The sequence below is a fragment of the Cyprinodon tularosa genome, unplaced genomic scaffold (genome assembly GCF_016077235.1).
Source record: "Cyprinodon tularosa strain WSP-4 unplaced genomic scaffold, ASM1607723v1 ctg685, whole genome shotgun sequence".
Taxonomy (NCBI): Eukaryota; Metazoa; Chordata; class Actinopteri; order Cyprinodontiformes; family Cyprinodontidae; genus Cyprinodon; species Cyprinodon tularosa.
In genome coordinates, this window is record NW_024039435.1 from 97,075 (window position 1) to 123,061 (window position 25,987).

A 25,987-nucleotide genomic window follows, 5' to 3' on the forward strand; every position below is an offset into this window, starting at 1 on the left:
GATGCTGGCCAGTGGGGTGGCCAGGGCATTGCACAGGGTGGCCATGGCCACCCATGGCAAAACTGTGATAAGGCTAGCAGTTCAAACACATCCAAACACAGTGGGTGGCTGAAAGAAAACATTTAAAAGCAGATAGATTTTGTTTTTTTACTTGGTATTCCATTTAATGATCCGTCATTGATTAGCTCCATTACAGCAGAGGGGAAGGCAAGATCTATTCAGCAAGCCTTTGAAATGAATGGAGTTAAGACTATTAGTCGGCTGGTTATTTAGATTTGATCTCCTGTCTGAAGGAATTACAGCCAAGATGACAAAACAAAGACAAAACAAAAAAAAGGATGAACATCTAAGGTTTCATATCATGTGGGTTGTATACTGTAAGACCACTCAGTCAAGTATTTCCAGATATTTGGTGAGTTTTAACCAATGCAATCTTAGGAATTTTAAACCTTTAAGTTGGAATAATGTAAACAACATATCACACAACAATACTAAAGATAAAATGAAGTGACTTGCTTTTCTACTCTTTTCTTGCTTTTCTTCTCAAACAGCGCCTGTGAGGGTCTTGGAGATTTAATAAAATGCATATATAAAATGCTAATGCTACAAAACCATCAATCAGGCCTTTTCTGGTGTCTAGTGATTGTTGAAGTTTGACCTTCTTATTCAGACGTGCCAGCCATGTTCTGAGCCTATAGAGGGATATCTGGCTTATTCTGGTCCCAGCTTATTAAAGCAGCACTGATTACCTTTGACCCACTAGGGGTGCAAGACCTTTAACTTCCAGATCTAACACCCCATGAATGTCTCAAACAGTGTTTGTTTTGTTTGTTTTTTGTTTCTGATGGCCGAACTCATTAGACCAGCAGATTGAGAAGTCATGGAGTTCCTTAAAGACACAGTCACAGTCATCCCTCTAGATTAAATTTAAATATCCAGTGTTGCTTTACACTAATGAATTTAGGTTCACCTGGTAGGTGTGGAAGCATTCTGGCCAGTACTGTTGTCTTTGATCAAACCACTGGCCTTGCGGTGGACTGTTGTCTGCTAGAACAATAGCTGAGAGAGTCCCCATTTGACGGGCCTATAAGGGATTAGTTTCTGGAACGCGTTTTTCTAACTCTTCTGAGTTCAACTATTGGCATATGTATGATGAAATACTACCTTTAGCACTGGCAGAATTCACTGGCTATGAAATAATAGTGTTTCTGAAGTTACCCCTGCAGCCTTATATCATTCCACTGTCAGCAATTAGGAAAGCTGAACAAAATCAGACCTTTAGCTTCAGAAAACACATTTTGTCACTAAAATATTAACTTAAAAAAGCACAAGCTGTTGCTGTGTATATTAGGTTCTAAAAGAGCCACTTTGACTCAATGCTGAGCAGAAATTATTGCACTTTGCTTTGTATCACGAATCAGAGAAAGTTGGCGAATTTTTGTCAAAGTACTGTCAGAATTGATAAAAGAACGGCATTAAAACATCTTAAAAAGCTCAAAAATAGATATTCCGTGATATAGCTTGTATAAGTGGGTAAGGATAATAAAAGCCTGGACAGATTGGGAATTTTAATTCCTGGCTAATTATAACATGGCCAACAAATGAGACTTTGTTCAAAGGAAAGTCAGAGTCTATCATCCACCTTCCCAATTTTAGAGACTGACATAAATAGAAGACGATGTTGGGACACGCTTTTTTGATTGCTACTAGTCTACATGTGTTCAGACTGGGCACGGCCACAGCTAGCATTTTGGTCAGTGTGGTTTTCATTTTAGATCCACATTGTAACACCGCATTACATAGTTGAGAAGAAAATCATAATGTATGCGTGTTTTATTGGAGTTCGTAGCTAGTTTGCCTTCTTGTGCCTATTTGCGTTGGAATCGACATAAAAAGGCCAAAGGAGTTCTGCTTTTAATCTCTTTAAAACTAGAAGCCCTGCATGTTCTAGGCCACAAAGCTAGCAGATAAAAGAGGTTTTTGCTATGCAAATATTTTTATGTTGTTTCCTGTTTTAGCTGAATCCCAAATGGAAACAGATCTTTTCTGGACTCAGTAACTAATCCCTGCATGCTAACACTTTCCTTTTCCTTTTTTTGAATCGTCGATTCCATTCTAGCCCCTATTTCGGTGGGTATAAGACAGAAGTAGAACTCAAAGTCCTTCTCGGAGGTGAATTCCCAGTTTAAATGCAAACTAGTAGGGTGATCAACGAGTTCATATTTAAACTGGATATGAACTTTAAAGCCGATGAAAAGGTAAAAGGGTTCATTTAGCTGCTAAAAAGGCCTTCAGAAATACATTGGTTTTGACAGGTCTCCAGCTCATGGTGCTGCTTTAATCCACATTAGGGGCTGAAGGGTTTGATCAGAGAACAGCCAGATATCCAAGGCTATGGAGGTCAGTAGACAACTATACTACTGGATGCTCAGTTCCTCTTTAACAAGGTAGAAATGTTCCAACAGAGAAGGAAAACCAAGATGTCTTATAGTCCAAGTTTTCTCAGGAGGGAGATTGTCGAACCTTGGAGTTGATTTGGTCCATTGTGATATTAAAATAAAATTTTAAAATCCATCCATCGAATACAAATAGTAAAGGTAAGAGATTTCTACCATAAGTCAAGCTGGCTGTGGACTAGATCAACTTCAAATGCAGAAACTACAACTAATACCTTAAGTCAAATAAATAGAGATACTGATCGACTTGCAAAAGGTGGAGCCAAGCTCATCCATAACTATGAGGGCTCCTTGGGTTTACGGGGGACGATTCTTCCCTGCCATTCCGACCCATGAGCTGATACAGACGGTGGCTGAGGTTCTGGACTTGGCAGGTTCCCAGGACACAACCCACTCTCTTCAACTGGGCATGCTGGGGGTGGCTTTTGCTCCCTCTTGAGTGTGTGTGGCCACGGGAGCGCTTAGCCCTTCTCTTGATCTGAAAAGCCTCAGTGAGCCGTCCCCATGTCAGGCCTGGAGATGCCGTCCTCACGCCTGACGCCGTAGGGTGCTGGAGTAAGCTGGACAGCCATTTGCGGAGTTTGTCTGTAACTGGATATTGTAGGATGCTGTTTGTGGGGCTTTCTGAGGGGGCGGAGATCTCCTTTTCCTGGATGATGGGTTCTTCACGATCAACCAGTCTAAAAAAGGAAAAAAGAAAACTGGTAACAATATGTTCTTTTAGGTTTTTGTCATTTCTTCATATAGTTTGGACAAACGTTAAATACATGTATGACTTCTAAAGAATAAAAAAGGTTATCATCTACACAGTCCAAAAACTGGGAGGCAGTGCTGGTACTTCCAAATGTAAAAATGGACTTCTTTCATTTTAGAAGCACATCCAGAGCACAAAGCCCGTCTTCAGCCCTGGAAACCTATTCATGGAGTTTTTTCCATCTTGCCAAACCAAACGAGCGTTTCTAATGAATATTTTCTTTTTACCCGGGAACTTCTGCAGAAGCCAGTTAATCTCTCATCTATTCCTATTGCCAGAACCCGAACTTCTCAGGTGTATAAAGAGACTCAATACAGAAAAGATCTGACCAGACTTGTTTTGGTTTTGCTAAACGGCTCCAGGGAAAATGGCACATCAGTGGCGTTCTAACTCGTGCAACATTATAAATTTGTTTAAAAGCAGAGTCCGTTGGTTTTTGTTTTTTTTTTATTGTCAGTAGGAGGACTGCCCCATTTTGCCAACAATTAAAATAGTAATTACCTTTGAAAAAAATGATGTGATTGATAACTGTAGATTTTCTCTGCATTGGGAACTAGCATATACATGTTTGGCTGCAGGGTTTCTCTCGCTGCATTTCTCTGTAAACTTCTGTGAGGTGGCAAGAGAAGTTTAATAGTATAGATGCCCACAACAGGGCTGTAGTGAGAAGGTTTGGGTCCTACTCTCTTTAAATGAAACATGACCAGAAACTGAGGCCCTTGGTGTTATTGAACATTTATGATCTATTATTTTATTTATTCTGTTCATTAAAACCGCAACAAATTCAACTAATAGTCTGGCCCTGAACTAGACTATTACTTAATAGTTTTCATTGATCCTTGTCTAAAAGGTTTTCTCTGGAAAGTAGACATTTGGACAGTTTCTACGCTTGGAAAGATCTGGTGAGCAAAGTGATGAGCCAGCGGTTACCGGTCTCTCAGCAAACAGTAACCAAAGATCCACCATCTGTTCATTATTTGAACAGGCCGTGCATTTCTTACAACATGACCTGGCAGCTCATCAGTATTACAGTCCAACCACAGAGTGTCCAAACTATCCCCACTGCTGGACACCAGGGTGGGGGACACACAGGAAACAGACTGAACCTTGCAGACAGGCAGTGGGAGTACTGATGTTTGAACGCTAGATCTCAGCAAATGCATCAGATGTTTGCTTTGCAGACAAACAGGAAAATGTAGCTCTGAGTTGTGGGTGGCAGATGCCACAGCTGTTCCAAATATAACATTGCTTCTTATTTAACAGGAGCATCCAGACTTTATGTGAAGGCTGTGATTTATTCAGCCAGTCAGGTGTGGTAGCCTGGTGAGGTTATTGTCAAACAACTGGACAGACGGTTGCATAACGATGCCACAGAAAAGGTGGCAGGAAGGCTAAGCTCAGACTTGGTGAGCTACGCAGCCGCTCAACCGTATGAACGGTATGGCCTCTGTTTAAGTTACTGAATGCATGTTTAGTGTCTTACTGCAATCAGATTTGTCTCTTGGTTCTAAATGTATTTTCATTGTGGATTTGAAATGATAATATTTCAGGTGACTCACACACTGACACTCACTGCCAGACCAGACAGAACTGTAATCTGCGGTGCTGATGATTCTAGGCCTGTGGGCTGGATGTTTAAATAGGAACTATCTTATAGTAGATGGCAGCCATTGGGTCAGAAAGGTAAATCCAAAGGCAGCAAAAGCCAGCGATAAATAAACAAGACATTCAGCATCATCATCAGCTGTGCTTCCCGCTGAGTGCTTGTTGTTTCTAAGCAGGGAAGGCGTTCAATGCGGCGTGGAAAGCAGAGCTTGTTTCCATGTTTTGTTTTTTAATCGATAATCCAGAGAGGAATTCTCCACCTGTTTGGTCGCTGCTTTCAGCCCCTTTCACTGGAACTGTTTAATCCCAAAGACTGAAGAGATTTTAAAAAAACCAAAACTCCAATAATAACAGTTAAGTATTAAATCTGTGCAAAGGAGAAAAAACACAGAATCCCCTACAGATGATGTCTGGTGGACTTTAGCTCACTGTTGTTCTTCATTAATGATTTAAAAGAGAATAACATGACATAATTTGACCTCGGTGACGATAAACAAACCTGGACCATGACACAAGAACTCAGACTAAACTGTCATGTTATTGTACCATGACGCAGACACAGCAGGGTCCAAATAGGTCCAACTGCAAATCTCAGCATGTCCTTCATTTAAAAAACAAGATATTTGTTCTTAGTGAGATCTGGGCAGCAACCAAAGAACCATTTAACTGGTTTGAAGGCACATCTGAGAAAAGATTTCTAAAGCAAACAGAAAACAGCTTCTGTCCAAACAATGAATTGGAAAAATGAACGCTGAACAGATGCAGAAGTCAAGATTGAACTCTTAGTGGAAGGAGGTCAGAGTTGTTTAAGTTTAATTTGGATGGGAGCTAATTTAACAATAAAAACGAGAACTATGGAACCATTCAGAAAGACAGATCTTCAGCTTTTAGAGTTTTTTTTCTTTTAAAGTACAACATTGCTGCATGTGGTCAGAGGAACACTTAACCTCTCCTGCAGGGGTTCAGCATTACCTTATCAGGCTACAGAGATGCACCGTCGACAGATACAGAACATGGAAGGAATGAGAGAAATCCAAGCTCACAGGCAAAGAAATGTGGAATATATGAGTCTGTTATGATTCCTCTGACAGTGTGTGATGATAACAGGACATCATGTGCAGAGAGGAGGAAGAATTTGGAGCCTTAATAAGACAGCAACAGAACAGTTAGAACCGATGATGCTAGAAGGGGGATTCAAGCACTGAAAAACTGGCAGACTGGATCCAACGGAGAAAAAGATGCATTTGAGGGATTAAGATACGGCCAAGGGGATTACAGGCTGGCAGGTGAAGGCTTCAGCAGCAGGTGTTCAATAGACAAAGAGATGGCACGGTTTGATAAAGTTACAATAGGCCATCTAAAGAGATGCTACTTGATTAAAAGCTTTGGGATTTTACCCAGAACTGCTGCTTTAAAACTCTGAGGGGTTTCCAAAAAAAACAGAAAAAAATTAAACATTCTAATCTGCTTTATGGTTTATATATCAACATATCATATTTTTTAGAGGCAACTGTTTTACTTTCAACTAAAATAAAAAATGTTAGTGATAAAAATGTTCTGTTTTGTATAGTTGTTATAAAGCTGTAAATTGAGGGATCTAAAGACTTTCTAAGAGACCATTCCTAAACCACTTTGAATATGAAGCAAGTGAAAGCCTCACCCTGAGCACAGAGGAAGAGGCTCATTAAGCCTTAAATTAAAGACAGAATTCAAGTGTTTAGAAATATTTCTGAGTGAAAAAAAACATGCAGGATCTGGAGGCTTAAAAAGCTATTATATGTGGTTCTGCTGGAGGTTTCTTCCTGTTAAAATTGAGTTTTTCCTCTCCACTGTCGCTACAAGCATGCTTAATGGGAGGGATTGCCTTTGAGTCAAGAAGTCGATGCAATCAGCTGGTTTTCCTTAGATAGAAAACTTTCAATCTGACTGAATGATCTGGTGAACTGTAAAGTACCTTCAGATATAAGTATTTTATTCTGCCACACTTCTCCAATAGGCCTGAAACAATTAACCAGGTTAGTCACTATTTATAGATTATTATAATCAATCAATGGTTCATTTATACTTGGCCTAAAACAAGCTCCTTACAGAAAGAAACACAAATTCAGGGCTGCAATTAAGTGGAAAATGTAAATAAATATATTTTAATTTTGCATTTTAACATGTCTTAGTGATTAACAATGCGTTTAAAATTTTAATAAATTATTTTTTTTTTACGTTCATTTTTAAATCTATACTAAAACACATCGCTCTCAGTTGGTTATAGTTGACTCATAAACAGACAGAAAAAGTTAAACCTGAAGTCAGAAACTGCATCAACAGAGCACACAGGTCCACCAGTAGAGGGCGCCCTTTACACTCTGTTTCCTTTAAACTGCTACTGCCTTTGCAACTGCACCATTACTTGGATGAGCATCACTCAAACAGCAGAATGAGCCTACAGCCTGTTACTGAGCACAATGATTGATGTAGAGGTTGTTGCCTGATCTTTTATTGCAGAGCTTTGCAGCTAAACCCTCTGCTATTAAAAAGAACAGGTGCCATTCATGGTTGCAAAGCTCCATTATGGAGCTCCATTCATACATACAAACTGGTTTCCCCACCTTGTATAATCACCAGGAGGTCTTTCCACATCGTAACTCATGTGTAAGTTTGGCATTTAAAGGTGGAGCAAAGAAAAACAGGACTAACATGACTGATTTACTGCTGAGTGCACTTTCACCTACAATACGCAGACCGGCTCCTGATTACAGCGGATCTCCTGACTCCACTGGCCACCCCACTCGCCACTGTAAATTATAGTTGCTTCAGGTCAGCATTTCATCCCATTATTCACAGCCAGCGACGTAACATTACAAAAAATCACACAAAACCGTAGCACCATTCAGAATGGCCCTTCCCAGTCAAAAGCCAGCAGAATGGCAGCAAAATCCCCTCCAACTTCCAGCCACTGGTCTTCTCCTGGGCGTGCACATTTTTTCACTGTGACTCCATCTTTCTCTGAACTGCAGGGTCTGACCAGGAGATAATGTTTGTCTTTAGATCTTAATGTCCACAAATCAAGACAGAAAGAATATTTTAGATGTTTAACAAGGAACTGTAGGGGAATAGCCAAGGACTAGCCAAGGACTAGCCAAGGAAAGTGAGGACATTTTGAATGGCTACTGCTGTAAACCAGGATCTGAGGAGGTGTTTACTGAAGTCTTTCTGATTTCTACAGGCAGGTTTACCACAATAGTAGATTCAAACCCTGAAATTATGGCTTTTAGTTTCAGTGGCCACCCCAAGATGTTTAGTGGACCCAGGAGGATTCATTGTCTCCTGTAAATGTTGCTATGCTATTCTTATGATTTCATATCTGACCTTGCATGGAGCCATGACCCCAATCAACAGTTTTACTGCTTCTGAGATAGCAGCAATAAAATACTAGGTCACATTTGTTCCTCAGATAGAAGACAGGAATAATAAGGAGGTTTTCCTGCTATATTTCTAATGTCTTTATGTATTTGTTGGCAGTGATGCTTAAAAAAGAGACAATAATTGATTGGATTTCAAGCCTTCGACCTTGTAGTTAATTTTTCTGCAGCTCTCGACTCTCATGTGACTCCACGCAGAGACACGCAGGCAGAAAGTCTGAACTCAAACTGTGGCTTTATTTAAACAGCTGCGCCACGCGGGCAGAAAACTCATTTCCAACCTTTCAGATCTTCATTTGCTGCTCAGCAGCTGATTCAAAGTTTCCGACTTGGTGACGCAGCACGGCGCGTGACCGTCTGATCTAAGCCGACAGGTGCGCGACTTTTTAAACCTTTCTGCTCGGCCAATCAGGCGTAGCTTCGTTCCTTGGTATAAAAAAGGCGCACAGGTGTGTCGCTGCATGTTTAGGCGGTCTTACCTGTTCCCGTCAGGACGCTCCCCGGCCGGCGAAGCCGACATCTGCTGGAGGGAGAGCAGGCTGATGCAATACAAGCCCAGGAGGAAGGTCCGCATCTCCGGCAAAGATCTCACTCTCTGTGGAAAACAGTAGGAGGTGATATCTGCCCGGCTTCACGTCCAAGGATGGGGGAGAATAATCAATATAAGAAGAAGAAGAAGAAGAAGAAGAAGTTGATGCTGGACTCAGGTTTCACTCTTTGGTCAAACTGGAGATGTGAATGACACCTTAAAAAGAGGCAAAACAGAAAAAAACTGGATGTTTTAATTCTTTATGCTGAAAGAAAATGTCAAAAACGTTTGTTCATTATTAAAATGCATTCTCTCCTAATAAAACTGAGCATTCAACAACTTTTTGCAGAAAAATTACAACCAGAACCCTTTTTTTCTGAAATATTACCTATATTGTTTAAATATGCAACATAAAGTGTCTTAATCTTACCTTTAAGGTGGAGTTGAGATCATAGATTCAGTCAAAAGGGATCCTATTCCTATGAATCCAATCCTGTTGGTCAAGATCCAGTTCCAATGTGAAGCTGAGCTGCCTAACAGAGGATTTAAATAGAAGGTGGGCGGAGTTTCAAGTAACAAGTATTCACCATCCTGCTGAAAAGTTAGCAGTGTGCAAGTCTGTGATACAAACCCAGGAATCTTTACTCTGGATAGATACAGGGTCTGCAGTGAAAGTCATGGGAATGAGCTGAAAGATGAATAAAACCTTTAATGATGCTGAAATCATAGCAGGTTTTTTCTAAAAAAGTTAAAAAACAATCCTCTGGACTTTGTCTCCAAGTTTGAAACCGTTTCTCTTCCCATCCAGGAAGCTTTTTCAATTCAAAATGTCAGGAATAGCATTGAGTTCCAGGCTTTATACAGTAGCCCATCAAAGCTTTGGGAAGCAAAACGTCTTAATACTTGGAAACAAAGTCCAGGGGATTGTTTGTTTTAACTTTTTTGGAATGACTCTGACCTGGATGACTGAGAATCTTCTGCGTTTTTTCCTAAACCTCTTGAACATTCCAACATTTTCATTATTAATTCAGTGGATGAAAAACTTCTCTGTTCTAGCAGTATGCAGAGGGATACGCTGAGACATTCATTTTTTACAGGAAAACAATTTTCTTGAGAAAAAAAATTATTATTTTAAAGGTTTTTAAATTCATGAATCGCACATATTTGGGAAAAGTAATCAGATGTTTGTAAAAACTAGATCATGGTAGAAGTAGCTCAAAACATCTCTAACAGGACACTGGTTTAACGTCAGCTCTGAAACGTCACTTAACGGTTCCAGAAAAATCATGTCAGCCAATAAAAACGTAATAAATGATCCTCAGGAATGAAGTTTTGAATAAATATGACAATAAGTATCAGGAGTTAATTAGCCCTTCCGATCTGTAGGCAAACCCTTCTTAACACTGACATGATTGATTCACTCCTTAGTTTTCTTTGTTATCATAATCCACCATGCACGTACTTTAGAAAGGAAGCAACATTTTGAAGAAATTCAGTGAAACCCCTCCTATCTGTTATCCAGAGGCGTAGCCAGAAAGTTTTAGAAGGGTGGCCAGGCAGCAACCAATGTACACTGAGGGGTGGCTGAAAGGGTCACACTGTTCCAAAAGGAAAATGAACAACTAAAACATCCATATTTTATAAATAAAGACATACCATACTTTCCTACAGGCTTTGCTAACAAATAGACGCATATATTTGTCTAAATTAGGTGTAGTAGAAAAAAATTTTTCAGGTTTGAGCTCTGGGGCTTTTTTGGGACCTTTATCAATAATCATTCTGCAAAAGAAACAATTATATATACAAGTACTAATATCAACATGAATTGATTATTTGATAAGTTTTTATTAAAATAATTTTTTAACTATGATTTCACTAAAGACTCCAGCATGACTTGCAGAGACGCATCATTTTTTTCTTTACCCCATAAGACAAAATCTATTTCTGAAAAGAGCAGGAATTCTGTATTTATCATCTTTAATGTTACTTTATTGATGTGCATCATTTATCACAGTGTTTTTGTTGTAAAGTAATTGTTAATATATGTAAAATGTCAATGTTTTGAATATTCCACTTGAGAGTATTACTGCTGCAACCTTCTATATTAGAGAGAAAAACTGGTAGGGGTGGCCATGGCCCCTCCTGTCCCCCATTCAGCTCCGCCACTGCTCTTATCATCACCAAGTGTTTCACCCAGATATGACTGGATACAGGAATCTCCTCCCTGCTGCTGCTTTACAGGTCATATCTATCATTAGGACACATCCCTGTTAAATTCACCCACACTATTTCCTGCACCATATAAACTGTAGTTTATTGCTGATTTTTTGGAGTTCCTGGTAGGAACTTTTTTTTGCTTGTATGATTCAGCAGATGCTGTAGCCTAGAGAGGTTGTTTGCTTTTTCTCATGGCATCAAACAATAAAACAGGTTGCTGCGTGTAAGCTACACGTCTACACATTTTTCACAGTCTTAAAAAAATGACTCAGGTCTCAAATTGGTGTGTTGGTTTTTATATCACATTATCTTACTGCTAATTAATTAACCTGGTGAAACCAAAGATGAGGATTGCATCATTGGCAAAGTGAAGTAACATCCAGATAGAATGAAGAGGAGAGTTATGCTTTTACATGTTATTTTTCAATTTGCCACTACAATAAATATGACTCACCTGGGGTGTCTCTCATGCAGGGGCAGATTTAGCATTAGGCCTAGTGCCCCAAGTTCCTGAGGGGCCCATAAAATTCCTTTTACATGTATGGTTAATGCAGCTTTTACTTATTTCTGCACATTAATTATGTTTTTAATAAAAATCCTCATTAAAATGCCATCGGAATCTCCCCTGTTTTAATAACATTTCTCTATCTGTAGAATGACTCTGTTTTATGTGTTTGTCTTCTCAGAGGGCCCCCTGCCTGTCTTTGCATAGAGCCCGAAATATCCTAACTCTGCACCTGCTCTCATGCAGTGGCAGTTCTAGTTGCAGTTATGTAAGTTTTTACTGAAAAATATCTTTAAAAACCCTTTTCATTTTACCCTTCACAACTAAAACATGGTTTGATGAGCAGTGTTGCCTCAGTAGTTCAGCACCAATGCATCTAGAAATCTGTAGCCTATTTTCCTGAAGGTACATCAGGTCAGAAGTTTTGAAGCTGTTTGGCGGATGTGACATCAAGCGTGTCCATGTTAAACGGGTCTAACCAAGCAAACAATAGAAGCATTATATTTAAGAGGGTGGATAACCATCCAGCTCTACAGACTTCAAGCAGCTCCAGGTAAGGTGAAAAAACCTTACTGAGAACAAGCGTGAGCAATGACAATGAGCATAAAAGAGCTGCAGTTTTGTGTTTTGGCCACAGGTGGCAGCATGCAGGTAGCAGATTGCAGACCTCTGATTAAACAGTTGAAAACAATGTTTCTATGGCAACACAGCAGATACATCTTTTCTTAGACAGTTTTAAAACAAGAAATTGATCCAAAGGAGCCATGAACAAAATTTTGATTTCAGAAGTTGAGGGGTGCAAGTACTTTTTAATCCAACTAACTTCAGCGTGTTTGGCCGTCAAATCACAAATCAGATTCAGAGGCGCATCACATGTTTGTAAAGTGAGCATCTCAGGAGTGACAGCAGTGACAGCCAATCACACAGGGAAAGAAGGTGGGCCAATCAGGAGCTTGTGGGAGGTCCAAACTCAGGGAAGCGTTCTTCAGTTTGAGCTGTGGTTTTCCTCCTGGTCCAAAATAACATCCATGAAAGGACCTTAATCAGCATGTGTCATCATATAAAAACTGTCTGGATTATATCTTCAGTACAGCTGACAACCCAGGAGCCAATACCAGTTCTAAATGGGCCCCTGTTGGCCCCCTGTAGAACCGCCCATGCTCTCATTTGAAGCTGAGGATGAACTGATTCTGCTGAGTCTATGACTGAACCTAAACTCAGCATCAGAGTACAGAAACACGTTATTTAAGGTCCTCTACAACCATCATCCATCCTATGTTAATAATCTTATCGACACCAACTAAGTGGCATAAGCTTGTTTGATTTTGACTTTCACCTTTTTTCTCTTAATTCTTTCCTACTTTTATCAGATTTCTTTCAGTAATCATTTTATGATTAATCCAATGAACTGTTTAAGCTTTGCCTGAATTCTGGATTAAATCCAATTTTTCTCCTTCTTCCACCAAACAGCCAATGTTACATTCAGTGGGTGTTTGTTCAAACAGCAGCCTTCACCCCTGGTCTTATTGATTTGTGATGACATAGGAAAAGTAATTTCCCAACACGGAAATCTGGGAGTAACACGTCTATCAGTCAGAGTTTGTTGAGAAAACAGGTCGCCTCTTTGATTTGACGGATCTGTTTGCATAAGCTCCACATTGAGTCCCCTTTGAAAACAAGCTTTCTCTTTACGTTTGATCTCTCAGTCGATGCCTGCTGTTACTTTTGTTTTGGGCGGCAATTAGTGAAGATGACTCAGTACTCTGTGATGCGGATAATCGTGGCACAGAATCATTTATCCGATATAAAGCTGGGAGGATGCGGTCAGCTGATCAAAGACCAATCAAATCGCTGATTTTTCTCCAATCTTTATTTTCTCTGTTGTTTTAGAATAGTGGCGAGCCTTTGAATGACAGACACAGTTTGCTTGATTTATTGGTTCATTGGCTGTAAAAGATAGAAAGGAAACAATGTGGAATTAATTCTCCCATGTTGATTGTGCACAACATTATGTTTCCTCTTATAAATAAGAGCCAGGCTTCATTGGGACAGACCTATAGAAATCAGCATTTGAATGTGAGGTTTCTGACCATTTAACCATCATGACACATTTAATATTTCTATGACTTCTCTCCTCTCATTTGGTTCTACAAAGATTTCTATCTCAGATTGTCCCACAAATTAATTGAACTAGAACTTCTAGGTCCAGACTCCATGGCTGATTGCTGAAAATATAAAAGCAGGTTTCTGGTGGTAGTAAACATCTGACCAGTATACATGTGAGGATCCCAGTTCCAACCAGTCCTTGTTAAATGAGATGTGCAGCAAAACAAAGACATAATGGAGGCTTAGTAGCAGGGCAGCGAACAAGCTGCAGCTCTCAGGATGGTAAACACCTGTTCAGGAAGGACACTGAGTCTCTCCAGGTTTCATCAGCCCACTTCTTTACCCCGATAAGTCAACAAAGGCTGGAGATGTTTTTTGCCCTCTTGGGTCTCTAATATATATGAAAAGAAAAACAGAAACATTTGGAAATGAGCAGACTGTTTCTATTGGATGCAAAAACATATATTTTATGTACAAGCAGTAAAACAAAACACTATATCTATAGAGTATAACAAAACAGAATGTTTACTAAAAGTTTGTTTATGAAAAATAACTTGGATTATTATGCAGTTTGCAGAATTTAAGCTGCATTTTGCAGCTTTGCTACAATGCAGCAAAAGAGTTGACTCCTTCCTGCTATCATGGCAACCCCCACCCATATAGAGGGGACCAAAACACCTCGCCTGTTTCAGCCAGGCCAACAGTTCCCTCTAACGACCCTCTTTCAGAGACATAGACAGGAACTGGGTATTACAGACTAACAAAGAACTCAAACGACTGCCATTCCAAAGGGGTGGACCTGTACGTCCGGTTTAATTTCCATGTTTTTTTTGTATTACATTTTCGTCCAAAATTCACAGGCATCTGTCAGCCACATGTTCACATTGATAAATCATGTTTCGACACTTTCGGACATTTTTCAGTGAACTAGTCCACAGCTCTGTCTGTAGTCTGTAGCTCCCAAAATATGACGTGTATATCAAGCGCTAATATCAAGCGGCACTCATGTTTTAAAAATAGTAACATCAGGCGTGGCGGTGGGGCAGTGGTTGGTGTGCACAACCCATGTACGGAGGCCTCAGTCCTTGACGCGGCCGACCCGGGTTCAAATCCGACCTGTGGTCGTTTGCCGCATGTCTCTCCCCCTCTATCACCCTTCCTTTCCTGTCAGCCTAATGTCAGAAAAAGGAGCCACTAGTGCCGTAGATAACTCAATATATATATTAACATCAGCTCTTCCCTGACAGCATGGTTGGAATTTCTTAAAACGACAAAGTCCTCACTTATCCTGTGCAGTCGTACGCCCATCCGGAATAATCCTGACATTCTATAAACCAAAAATATGATAAACTTTAGACATCGAAGGTTCTGGTTTGTCGATTGGGGGGGGGGCTAGCACCACCTGTCCTCCAGAGGGGGGGTGGACTGTACCGGACACCCCCTTTAGTACTCTTACTTACACCTGAGAACAACATGCAACAACACAACATTTGAGCTGGATCTTTCTCATACCCCTGTTCTCTGGCTGTTAGCCGGAATCTAGGGCATAGAGGAAGAACGAGGCGCCTGGTCCGGGGTCTTGGCAGGAGGCTGTTGCGGGGCCTGGGTGGCCTGGCTGTCATTTCTGCTCTTCCCAAAGGGGGTTGGAGGGAGGGATGAATGGGGGTATTGAGGGGGAGGAAGTGGCCAGGTGAATTATTTAGGTGGGGGGGCTTATTCTACTGGCTAATTCCTGGCGGCTGCTCCGCGGGGTCTGGCCCACCGGGGCCCAGCTCTGGAGGGGCGCGTCTTTGGCTCTTCACAACCACTATTGAGCATTTTTCCTTTGGATAAACTTCCCATGCACAAGTGCACTTTCACAAACAACTACAGGTGCTTGGCTCCAGGTACTCAGAGATTCACTTCCATGCAGAAAGCCCATATTCATATCTTCAGGTAACACAGTATACATGTCCGACTAAACAATACTACTTATACTTCAGCGATAGTATCTAGGTTTTACTTTATTGTATCTCTTATGGTATAGTTGGTTGTGCTGATCTTTTTACATCTCTTTGCAAGTGATGAAGCAGACTGAAGATGTTTTATCGCTATCTCCCTTTATCTCTTCTTTCTTTCATCTTTTCTCCTTTTTTCTGTTTTTCCTTTCTTATTTACTGCAGTGTCCATAAAATCTGTAATTCTCCCTGCATGAATTATAATAAAGCTGTTTATATGCATAAATCAAGTGGAACAATATGGCGATAGCCGTCCTGCTCCACTTGTCAATCTGTTGGGCTCTCTTTTTGGCATCAAGACAATTATTCTTATTGCCACATTGCCAGACAGGACACTGTTAAAAAAACAAAGGAAAGAAAAAAAAGAATATACCAGTTATCACTTTGCAGTCAGTTAATATTAGATACTTGGGCATAAACATTTCCTCCAGGCTCTCAGAGCTAGCAGCATTAAGTTATGCACACTTCTTAAAATTAACAAAGGATGAAGTACGCTGGTGAAGAATTTCAATCATCCAGGTCATAAATCTTTCCCAAAAAATTAAGAAAAAAACAATCCACTGGACTTTTTTTTCCAAGTTTGAAGACAATTCACTTCCCATCCAGGAAGATTTTTCAATTCAAATGTTAGAAATATCGTTGAGTTCTCCTACAGGAGATTTCAGAGACATAGAGAGGTAAGGGGCATTTCAGCCTAACAAAAGAAACCAAATGACCCCCATTCCAAAGGGGTGGACCCCTTCATCTGTTTCTATTTCCATGTTGTCTAAACTGTATAAAAGCAGATTTTTTTTCTTTCTTTTCTGTTGTGTTTAGATTTGTTTTTGTGTGTGTGTCTGATTGGAGTGATTGGGTCTGGTTCTGGGTCGGCATTTTTTGTCTTCTACAGCAGCTGATTGTATTGTCTTGTCTTTTTTTCTTTCTCTACCTCTTTTAAGGATCTTTTCTTTCTTTCTTTCTTTCTTTCTTTCTTTCTTTCTTTCTTTCTTTCTTTCTTTCTTTCTTTCTTTCTTTCTTTCTTTCTTTCTTTCTTTCTTTCTTTCTTTCTTTCTTTCTTTCTTTCTTTCTTTCTTTCTTTCTTTCTTTCTTTCTTTTTCTTTTTCTGTCCCCCTGTCAGGTTTGGCATTATTCATCATACTTATGTAACAAAATTAATCTTAAATAAAAAATAAAGTGGTCTTGAATGATCAAGAGAGTTTTTTCATCCTGACAAGTCTCCCTTGGCAAAGCAAAAGCGTTGGGCAGAGCGCGGCGCACATAATGCTGAACACGACAAGATAAAAAAATAAATAAAACAATGATCCTTGTGGATTAACATTCTAATTTTAAGTCAGCAGTCTTAGCTCATACTTCCAGAGGCATTCTAAATATATTATTTTCTATATCGTTTTGCATGTTTGTTTCATCTAATGTTATTTTTACTGAAACCGATAATATATTTTTAGGTTTGGATGAGCTGTGAGCATAAATCATCACAATAAGCTGAAATATTTCAACCATATCCCTGTGTATGTACTGTATGACACTTTTGTAGTTTATTTAGACCTACAGACAAAATGTCTCATCTTAAGAGTCCCTGGTTTAAAAAAATGTCCTCCTGTGAAGCTGAATTGACTTGATTTATTTATTCATTTTTAATACAGGTTCTTATGGCATTGTGTCAATGGTTATTTTGTAAACCCTGCCTCTCTGGGATTCTGATAAGTGCTGCCTCCTAGTGGATCCCATATTAAATAGCAGGAGACAGCTGCTACACACAAATAATATATTTTTTGTGAAATTCAAACAAACAGAAGCAGTATCTCATGTTAAACATAAAACCCATGAGAAGACTCCAGTAAAACGCTGTCTTGGCAGCTTTGGTAAGTTTTATTTACATTCTTTTAGATATTATCCAGTTAGGTTTGTTTGGAGTGGTTTGACAGAAGTATGTGTCAGAGGAGGAGACTATCAGAAGAGTACAAATAAAGGATTATATTTCACTGTGAGAAAGATAAGAATGGTTTTAACCAAAAAAAGGAGACACTTCTGTTCATCAATGTTTATTCTTTTCTCCCCAATTTAGCATAAGATGTAAAATCCAAGAAATCCACATTAGAAACATAATTGATTTACATAATTCAGTCATTTAATACCTGTCCAGTGAATCAAAGGAGTCAGAGTTATTTAAAATGATAAAAATCAGTTCATAACCATCCAGTCTATCCTGCTGGGTTCAATTCAATTCAATTCAGTTTATTTATATAGCGCCAAATTCACAACACATGTCATCTCAAGGCACTTTACAGTTCAACCAGATCATACAGTCAAATTGATACAAAGTTTTCTATCTAAGGAAAACCAGTTGATTGCATTGACTCATTGACTCAAATACAATCCCCCACACTAAGCATGCTTGTAGCGACAGTGGAGAGGAAAAACTCCCTTTTAACAGGAAGAAACCTCCAGCAGAACCAGGCTCAGTGTGAGCGGCCATCTGCCGAGGCCGACTGGGGTTCAAGGAGACAGAAGCAGAGATACAAAAAGCAGCTGTAAAAGGCGGCCCCGTCCAGGAAACACACAGCCAGGCAGACGAGCTCCAAGGCAGCTCCCATGCCAGAGGACGAAGAGAGCACATCCACTCAGTCACGGTCAGAGAAACAGGACCACACTGGAAAACAGGCCGATCTCCAACATCTATAAACAAGGGTGTTGATAGAAGCAGCACAGCTGATGTTTCTTTCGAGGATGACGTCACAGCCAAACAGGAACAGACGAGGCAAAGCTACTCTGAGGAAAAGCAGAGAGAGCAGAAGGTTAGAGATTGAACTAACAGATTCTGCAGAATAGGAGAACAGAGAGAGAATGAAGCAGAATGATGAAATGGGGGTCCCTATGTCCTCCAAAAGTCTAAGCCTATAGCAGCATAACTATAGAGATAGCTCAGGATAACCTGAGCCACCCTAACTATAAGCTGTAAGGTTCTAAACAGATTCAGACCCAAGTAAATCCTCCTGATGTTAGAAAGTGTTTCAAAGCTCCTTCATCAGACCAGAATGATATTTTAACCAATTAAGGAGTCATACTGGAGAAAACCAAAGGTTAAACTAATGGGGCGACTTTATTCCAAGTTGTTGTTTTTTTACCTCTCTTTTTATTCGGTGCATTTCCATACTTCCATTAAAACAATTTCTTAAGTAATCTCAACACAGTTAGCCAAACTAAGTTCACTACAGTCCACACATAAGCTAGATGACAACAATACTCATTTTATCCTGACTCATATAAATAGATCCCATTCAATTCCTTTCTTCACTTCTTCCTGATTCATATATACAGAGAATAAAATAAGTATTTATAACCCTGCTATTATGCAAGTTCTCCCACTTAGAAATCATGGTCTGAAATTGTCCTCCTAGGTGCATGTCCATAGTGAGAGACATCCAAAAAATCAAAACATATGATTTCCGACTTATTTATTTATATGATCCAGCTGCAAATAAGAATTTGAACAGCCATCTATCAGCTAGAATTCTGGCCCTCAAACAGCATGTTAGTCTGCCTTTCAAAATGTCCACCTTCACTCCATTTATTATCCTAAATATAGTAGAAATTTTACACATTCAGTAATAAAATGTCTCAGGGTTTAAAAGAAAAACCCTGCAAACTGACTGGATGATCTGGTGAACTGTAAAGTGCCTTGAGATAACATATGCTCTGACTTGGCGCTATAGAAATAAACTGAATTGAATTAAGAAAGTAGAACATGTTTTCAGGAGAGGAGCTCTCCTCTCTGAAAACAGATGGCAGTATGTTTCAGAACTGCAGAGTGTGCAGAAACAAACTAAAAGAATAAGGAATTATACAGTTTAGAAATGGTTTGTAAGGAACCGCAGCACTGCATGTGCAGCAGCATCAACCCTCATCCTCGTTCATGCACGGCAGAAGAGGTGTGATGATCTGGGCTGCATATGGATTCCTTACAATCATTGAGTGGAACAGGATCTCTGTAAGGTGTTCCAGAGTGTGATGTGGGTTCATGTGTGACACGCCTGCTGCTTGGAGTAAAGCTGGTTCCTAGAGCAACACAACAAAAAGAGAACCAAGTCAGGCTATCACAGCAACCTAGCCAAAGTCCAACACTTCGGGAAAACAGATCTACCATCTTTAGGGAGGAATTTTAGAGAGAAATGAAACAAAATATTTGTTTACAGAAACATCTCAACCAACAACCACCGTCTGTCTGTTGATAAAACACAGTTAATGGTCTGTTGGTGTTTACTCTAATAACAACAGCTTGTCACATTGTGATTCTACAGAAGCTCCAATTGCAACATTTAGACTCTTCGCTGTTTTCAGCTGACACACTGAATATTAACTGTGATGTCTCTGTTATAACTGAGGAATGATGCATCATTCTCTCAGACTGCTGCTCAGCCATGCATGCAGGCAGCATGCTTCACCTGAGCAGAAAGGAAGGAGGCTGCTGGAGCCATCCTGTGCAGAGCCATGGTGTGCATGAGGCCTGTAACCACTTCCTGTCTGTGGGTTAGTCTACAGGAAGTCACATGGTTGTTGCATCCTGCTGAGAGTGGGTTCATGCTCTGATTGGGCGGCTCGCTCTATGAATATAAAGCCTGAAGAACCAACGATGGGCAAAGTGCCGTTAGAGCTTCCTTTTCTTTGATTCTAGGACATGAAGTCATAAAAGATTAAACATAAATATTAAACCATCAAAACCAGTTTAGCAGCTTCTAGGAAGATGATCTTAAACTTTTTTGAATATATTTATTAGAGTTTATAGTTTCTGCTTTACAGAAGTTAAACATCAGATAATAATAAATGACTTGTTGGAATTTATACAGATTCAAAAAGGATTTTTAGAGGATATTAAATATACATTAAAGTGGATTTTTTGCAGACACATGAACAGGTGATTCCTGTTGAGCTTCTCTTCTCCCAAATACTGAAACATTGTTTGTTTTGTATTTTTAGAAAGTTACAGCGTCTTGCCGAAGGGTTTTTATACATCTGAAAGCAGCAATGTTGCCCTGCAGCAAGAAGGCTCATTCTTTCTGCATGGAGTTTGCATATTCTCCCTTTGCATGCAAGGGTTCTCTCTTGGTACTCCAGTATACAGGACTTTATGCCTCTGTGAAAAACTGGCAGAAGATGAAGGTATTTTAAGATTTTATCATATTACAGCTTGAGACGTCCATAGCTGGTGAATGATTGAGATTGGAAAATAATATGAGCAGAGTTTGCATTTTTTTTTAGACCATATAGATTTAGCCACTGTTACTCTGATGCCGCCTGTATAAAATCCAGCAGGAAGTAACATTGAAATTAGACCAGCTTTATCAAAAAATATTGTCATTCAATGGTTGATCACGATATGATTTCTAATTCAATCACAAATCTGCAATCAAAAGGATGCAATATCTTCTGCCCCTTTAAAACAATTATTTACCCTTATATCAACTCCCTTTGTTAGCGTCTCAACGCTATTTCTGACGTTTTAAAGTCCAGTGGATTGTTTTTTTTTTTACTTTTTGGGGTATTAACTTTGAATTGTTTAAAATAATAATAATGTGACCAGTCTCACTCTTTTTAAATGTCAAGTATCCTAAAGACGTAGCAAACAGTTTATGCGCAATTTATGTTTAAAATGTTCCTTAAAGCTATCTGTGAAGAAGAAATTTTTTTTTTTTCAAGCTTAGAGAGAAAGGCCTGAAAAATGTCCAGAGAACGGAGTCCTCTGAGAAGAGAACTGAGCTATAGCTGCAGCATGCATGGAACCTTTCCACAGTGAGTGAGAAACTTAACGAAATACTTTGTAATGCTATTTTTGTTCTGGTATTTGTCTAATTTCAGGAGTTTGGTGTTGTTTCAGCGTTTGTTGTGGACAGCGCCCTGTGTTGGTGTTGTCAGTGTGATCCTGTTGCTAGGGAACAGCCATTAGGTAATGTAAGACAAGTTTATTTACATATTTCTATCCACCCAGTGGCGGAGCTAGATGAGGGGCCAGGGGTGGCCATGGCCAGCATATCATTGGCCACCCCTGTGGGCATGCCTACCATTTTTTCCCCACTAATACAGACAGTGGAAGCAGTAATACTGTCAAGTGAAATGTTCTAACTCAGAGGTCTTCAACAGGGGGTCCGCGACCCCTAGGGGGTCCGCGGAGGTACTGCATGGGGGTCGCGAAAGTCTTGGTTGATTACTTTTTTTTATATTCTCCCTTCCTGCAATTTTTCCCACTGATTGAAATGTCTTTAAATCCACATGAACATGAATTCAACAGACTGTAGTAAACAGATAAATGGAGGCAGAAGATGTCTTTCAGTCATCAATGCACACATTCAGTGACACACAGGAGCTCTTTAAGCTGGGCACCGTTTCATTCACAACACCTGTCCCATCAACCAGGAATCAGAAACACTTTAATAATCCCAGGGAGGGATTACTTTAGTTACATTACTCCATCTGTAATAGAGTGACTATAGGACCAGTTTGATAGAACACTATTTCATACAATATATATAATTAGGGGGTCCCTGCTCCATCTCGCAATCAGTTTGGGGGTCCTTGGCTTTGAAAACGTTGAAGACCCCTGTTCTAACTTATTTAGCATTTTAATTTTTCATATGTTATGTCACTCATTGTTGCACAACCTTCTAATATATCTGAGAAAATGTTTTGATCCTAATGCTAATGGCCAACAGCCTAAGTTAGAAACTGAAGTCCTTGTCACATAGCACTCCATCGGGATTAGCTTCTCTTAGCCACGGGGGGATTTACCATTATGTATCTCTATCTGTAGAATGGGTCTGTGTTATGAGTTGATTTCACAATTCAGAGGGCCCTGAATTGCCTAGGGCCCCAAATTTGCTAAATCTGCCGCTGCTCATACCAGTAGCTTAACAAGCACCAGCTTCTTCTATGTCTTTTACCTAGAATGCATTGCAGTGTAATCAACATAGCAATGTCCAGGTGACATTATTAATTATTTATCAAAACTACACAGCTTTCAATATTTTAAGATATACTATATAATGAAGGTAAGAAAATTAGCTGATTTATGTTAAAATCAGAAAAAAAATTATATTATTATATTTTTTTGAAGGTAGAATAAGATAATTGGATGCTTGTCAGATCATCTTATTTACCTGCTAGAATTTAAAGCAATTTTCCATTTCAAATTTGCTCACTAAAGGCAGTTTTAATGTTTCCAAATAGTTCGAAGGTTTTAAAGCAATCTAAACACATTTACAGGTCATTTCATATGGCCATAACACATGGAATGAGAGAAACACTCCTCCTCTAGCATGTACCTGGAAAACCCTTTCTCTGGAAGTAATGCAAAAGGGTCTTGTAATAAGAGCAGCATCTTAATTTTGCCTTATTTTTTTTTTTTTATGAGATCAAAAAAAATATTTGTTTTTTTATATATTTCAACAGTTTTACTCCTGCTTTGGTGCATTTACTGTCTGAATGCTGATTTATGGAATCTGAATTGTAGTCCTGTTTCTCTGACTGTGACTAACTGGATGTGCTCTCTTCATCCTCTGACATGGGAGCTGGCTCGGAGCTCGTCTGCCTGGCTGTGTGTTTCCTGGACGGGGCCGCCTGTGGAGCTGGTTGACAGTTGCCTTTTGTATCTATGCTTCTTTTTCTATGTCTGCTTCTGTCTCCTTGAACCCCAGTGGGCCTCAGCAGATGGCCGCTCACACTGAGCCTGGTTTCTTCCTGTTCAAAGGGAGTTTTCCTCTCCACTGTCACTGCATGCATGCTTGGTGTGGGGGATTGCTAAAGAGTCAGCCACTAAATAAATCATCGGTACTCATTCATCCAGGAGGAGCAGGCCTGGCAGTTCAATGACTGGATGCAATCAGCTGGTTTTCCTTGACAGAAACTTTTTAACTAATCTGACTGTTTTGTCTCCATAAAGAGCCTTGAGATGACATGTTGTGACTTGAAATGAATTGAAGCAGAGGGTTTTCATGGTGCTCTGTACTGTCCAATAATTTAACTGTTTTCTATTTAGATCACTAATAAATCAGACAGAGTAGCAGCTATAAACTTTGTTTCCACTGGAGATAAAAAGAGACCGATTACTGTGGAGTTACTCTTCATTTGAATAGTTATGATTTTCCAGGTGAAAGATATCTGTAAAAACCTCACAGCTTCAGTTTGTCTATTGGAGGCATTTCATATCCTACAGAAAGTGGTGCAGGAGTTCTTTTACTGGATCTTTATCAGTAGATGATGCTGCCAACTTCCTTAGTATATAAAGTTCTTTGATAATTCAAAACATTTTCAACTCAGCTTATTTCTATAGCGCAAATTCACATCATGTCATCTCAAGGCACTTTCCAGTTCACCAGATCATCCAGTCAGATTGATTCAAAGTTTTCTATCTAAGGAAAACCAGCTGATTGCATCGACTCATTGACTCTTCAGCAATCCCTCACACTAAGCATGCTTGTAGCGACAGTGGAGAGGAAAAACTCCCTTTGAACAGGAAGAAACCTCCAGCAGAACCAGGCTCAGTGTGAGCGGCCATCTGCTGAGTTCAAGGAGACAGAAGCAGACATAGAAAAAGAAGCATAGATACAAAAAGCAACTGTCAACCAGCTCCACAGGCGGCCCCGTCCAGGAAACACACAGCCAGGCAGACGAGCTCCGAGCCAGCTCCCATGTCAGAGGATGAAGAGAGCACATCCAGTTAGTCACAGTCAGAGAAACAGGACTACACTGGAAAATAGGCCGATCTCCAACATCTAGAATCAAAAGTGTTGATGGCAGCAGCACAGCTGATATTTCTCTCCAGGATGGAGTCACAGCCAAACAGGAACAGACCAGATGAAGCTACTATGAGAAAAAGCAGAGAGAGCAGAACGTTAGAGATTGAACTAACAGATTCTGCAGAGTGGGAGAATAGAGAGAGAATGAAGCAGAATGATGAAAAAGGGGTCCCTATGTCCTCCAGCGGTCTAAGCCTATAGCAGCATATCTATAGAGATAGCTCAGGATAACCTGAGCCACTCTAACTAGAAGCTTTATCAAAAAGGAAAGTTTTAAGCCTAGCCTTAAAAGTAGACAGGGTGTCTGCCTGACAGACTAAAACTGGTAGTTGGTTCCACAGGAGAGGAGCCTGATAACTAAAAGATCTGCCTCCCATTCTACTTTTAGAAATTCTAGGAACCACTAGTAAACCTGCAGATAGAGAGCGAAGTGCTCTGTTAGGAACATAAGGAACAATCAGATCTCTGATATCAGATGGAGCTTGGCCATTTAAGGCTTTATATGTGAGAAGGAGGATTTTACATTCTATTCTAATAAGATGTTAATACGTTAGTGGAACTATGATTATTTAAGTAGTAAAAACTGGGACCATCTGAAGTGCTGCTCTTTCTAGATTCGGAAATCAACAGGATGTGATCCCAGAACCTTGACTGTAAGAAGGATTGAAAAAATGACAGCATTAAGGCCAAATGCGTGCTCAAATGGTTCAATTGGAATTCCCTGGATTTTAGGACCGCAACAAACTTTTATTGAAAAAATACATTATTTCATTCATAATTTGTTTTAAAGAGAGAAACCAAAGAGTTTTCATAACACAGAAACACACTGCTGACATTTCTAAAAAGCAGCCAGCATCCATTTTACTCTAACTCTTTTATCTTGATGTTATTAGTAGAAACACATGAAGGAGTAAATCAGGGCTTGTTGCTGTTTACTCTGCTAACATCAACTTGTCACATTATGCTTTACTTACTGCATAAAGACTCACCACTGACTTAACAAAGACTAAAGGAGCCATTTTCTCAGGTTTGCACAGCTTTGATTCTCATAACCTTGGTTATTAAAATAGTTTCTGGTTTTTGTTCATCACTGAGCTCCAATCAGAGATGAACTGAACAAAAACAGTGTGGGGTTTTCACTACGGTGTGCCAGAACGTTAGATCAAAGGTGAAAGTGCAGGAAGTGTTGGATATCTCCTGAGGTTGTAACACCGCTGACAGCCAAGGACAGGCCACCCGGATACAGGCCACCCGGCCTTCCTCTCATCCCACTCAACCTTATCTTCACAGTTATGACTAAAGGCCTCATGATTGGGCCATTTCTTTTTAAAGAAGCATTTCATTATATAATATGACTTGTTCTTAAACTTGTTCTCCTGATAGGCCTGCTTCTAAAAATGCTGCTAAAGGTCATTAGACAGAGTTTTTCCACAGAGGCTTAGATTATCAAGTCTTTTCTTCTTATAAAGAGTCACTCCATAAAAACACACAAAATTTCTACCTTATAAAAATCCGGAAAAATATGGTATATGGACATGGAAAAAGGATGGATGGATGGATGATGGATGGATGGATGGATGGATGGATGGATGGATGGATGGATGGATGGATGGATG

General features: G+C 39.7%; 1 protein-coding gene across 1 annotated transcript; it reads right to left on the bottom strand.

The window, feature by feature from the left end:
- Positions 1 to 2,001: 2,001 nt before the first annotated feature.
- On the bottom strand, positions 2,002 to 9,280 carry adm2a (adrenomedullin 2a). Its single transcript, XM_038267796.1, has 3 exons — positions 9,191 to 9,280; positions 8,711 to 8,976; positions 2,002 to 3,136 (listed from the first exon to the last, which is right to left on the bottom strand). Exons 2-3 carry the CDS (start codon positions 8,803 to 8,805, stop codon positions 2,725 to 2,727), a joined length of 507 nt encoding a protein of 168 aa, XP_038123724.1. The 5' UTR covers positions 8,806 to 8,976; positions 9,191 to 9,280; the 3' UTR covers positions 2,002 to 2,724.
- Positions 9,281 to 25,987: the final 16,707 nt, after the last annotated feature.

Coding starts and splice junctions, on each gene's coding strand:
- adm2a (XM_038267796.1), bottom strand. CDS start 8,805: ATGCGGACCTTCCTCCTGGGCTTGTATTGCATCAGCCTGCTCTCCCTC. Junction 3,137..8,710: donor GAGCGTCCTGACGGGAACAG/GTAAGACCGCCT, acceptor TTCCTTTTTTAG/ACTGGTTGATCGTGAAGAAC.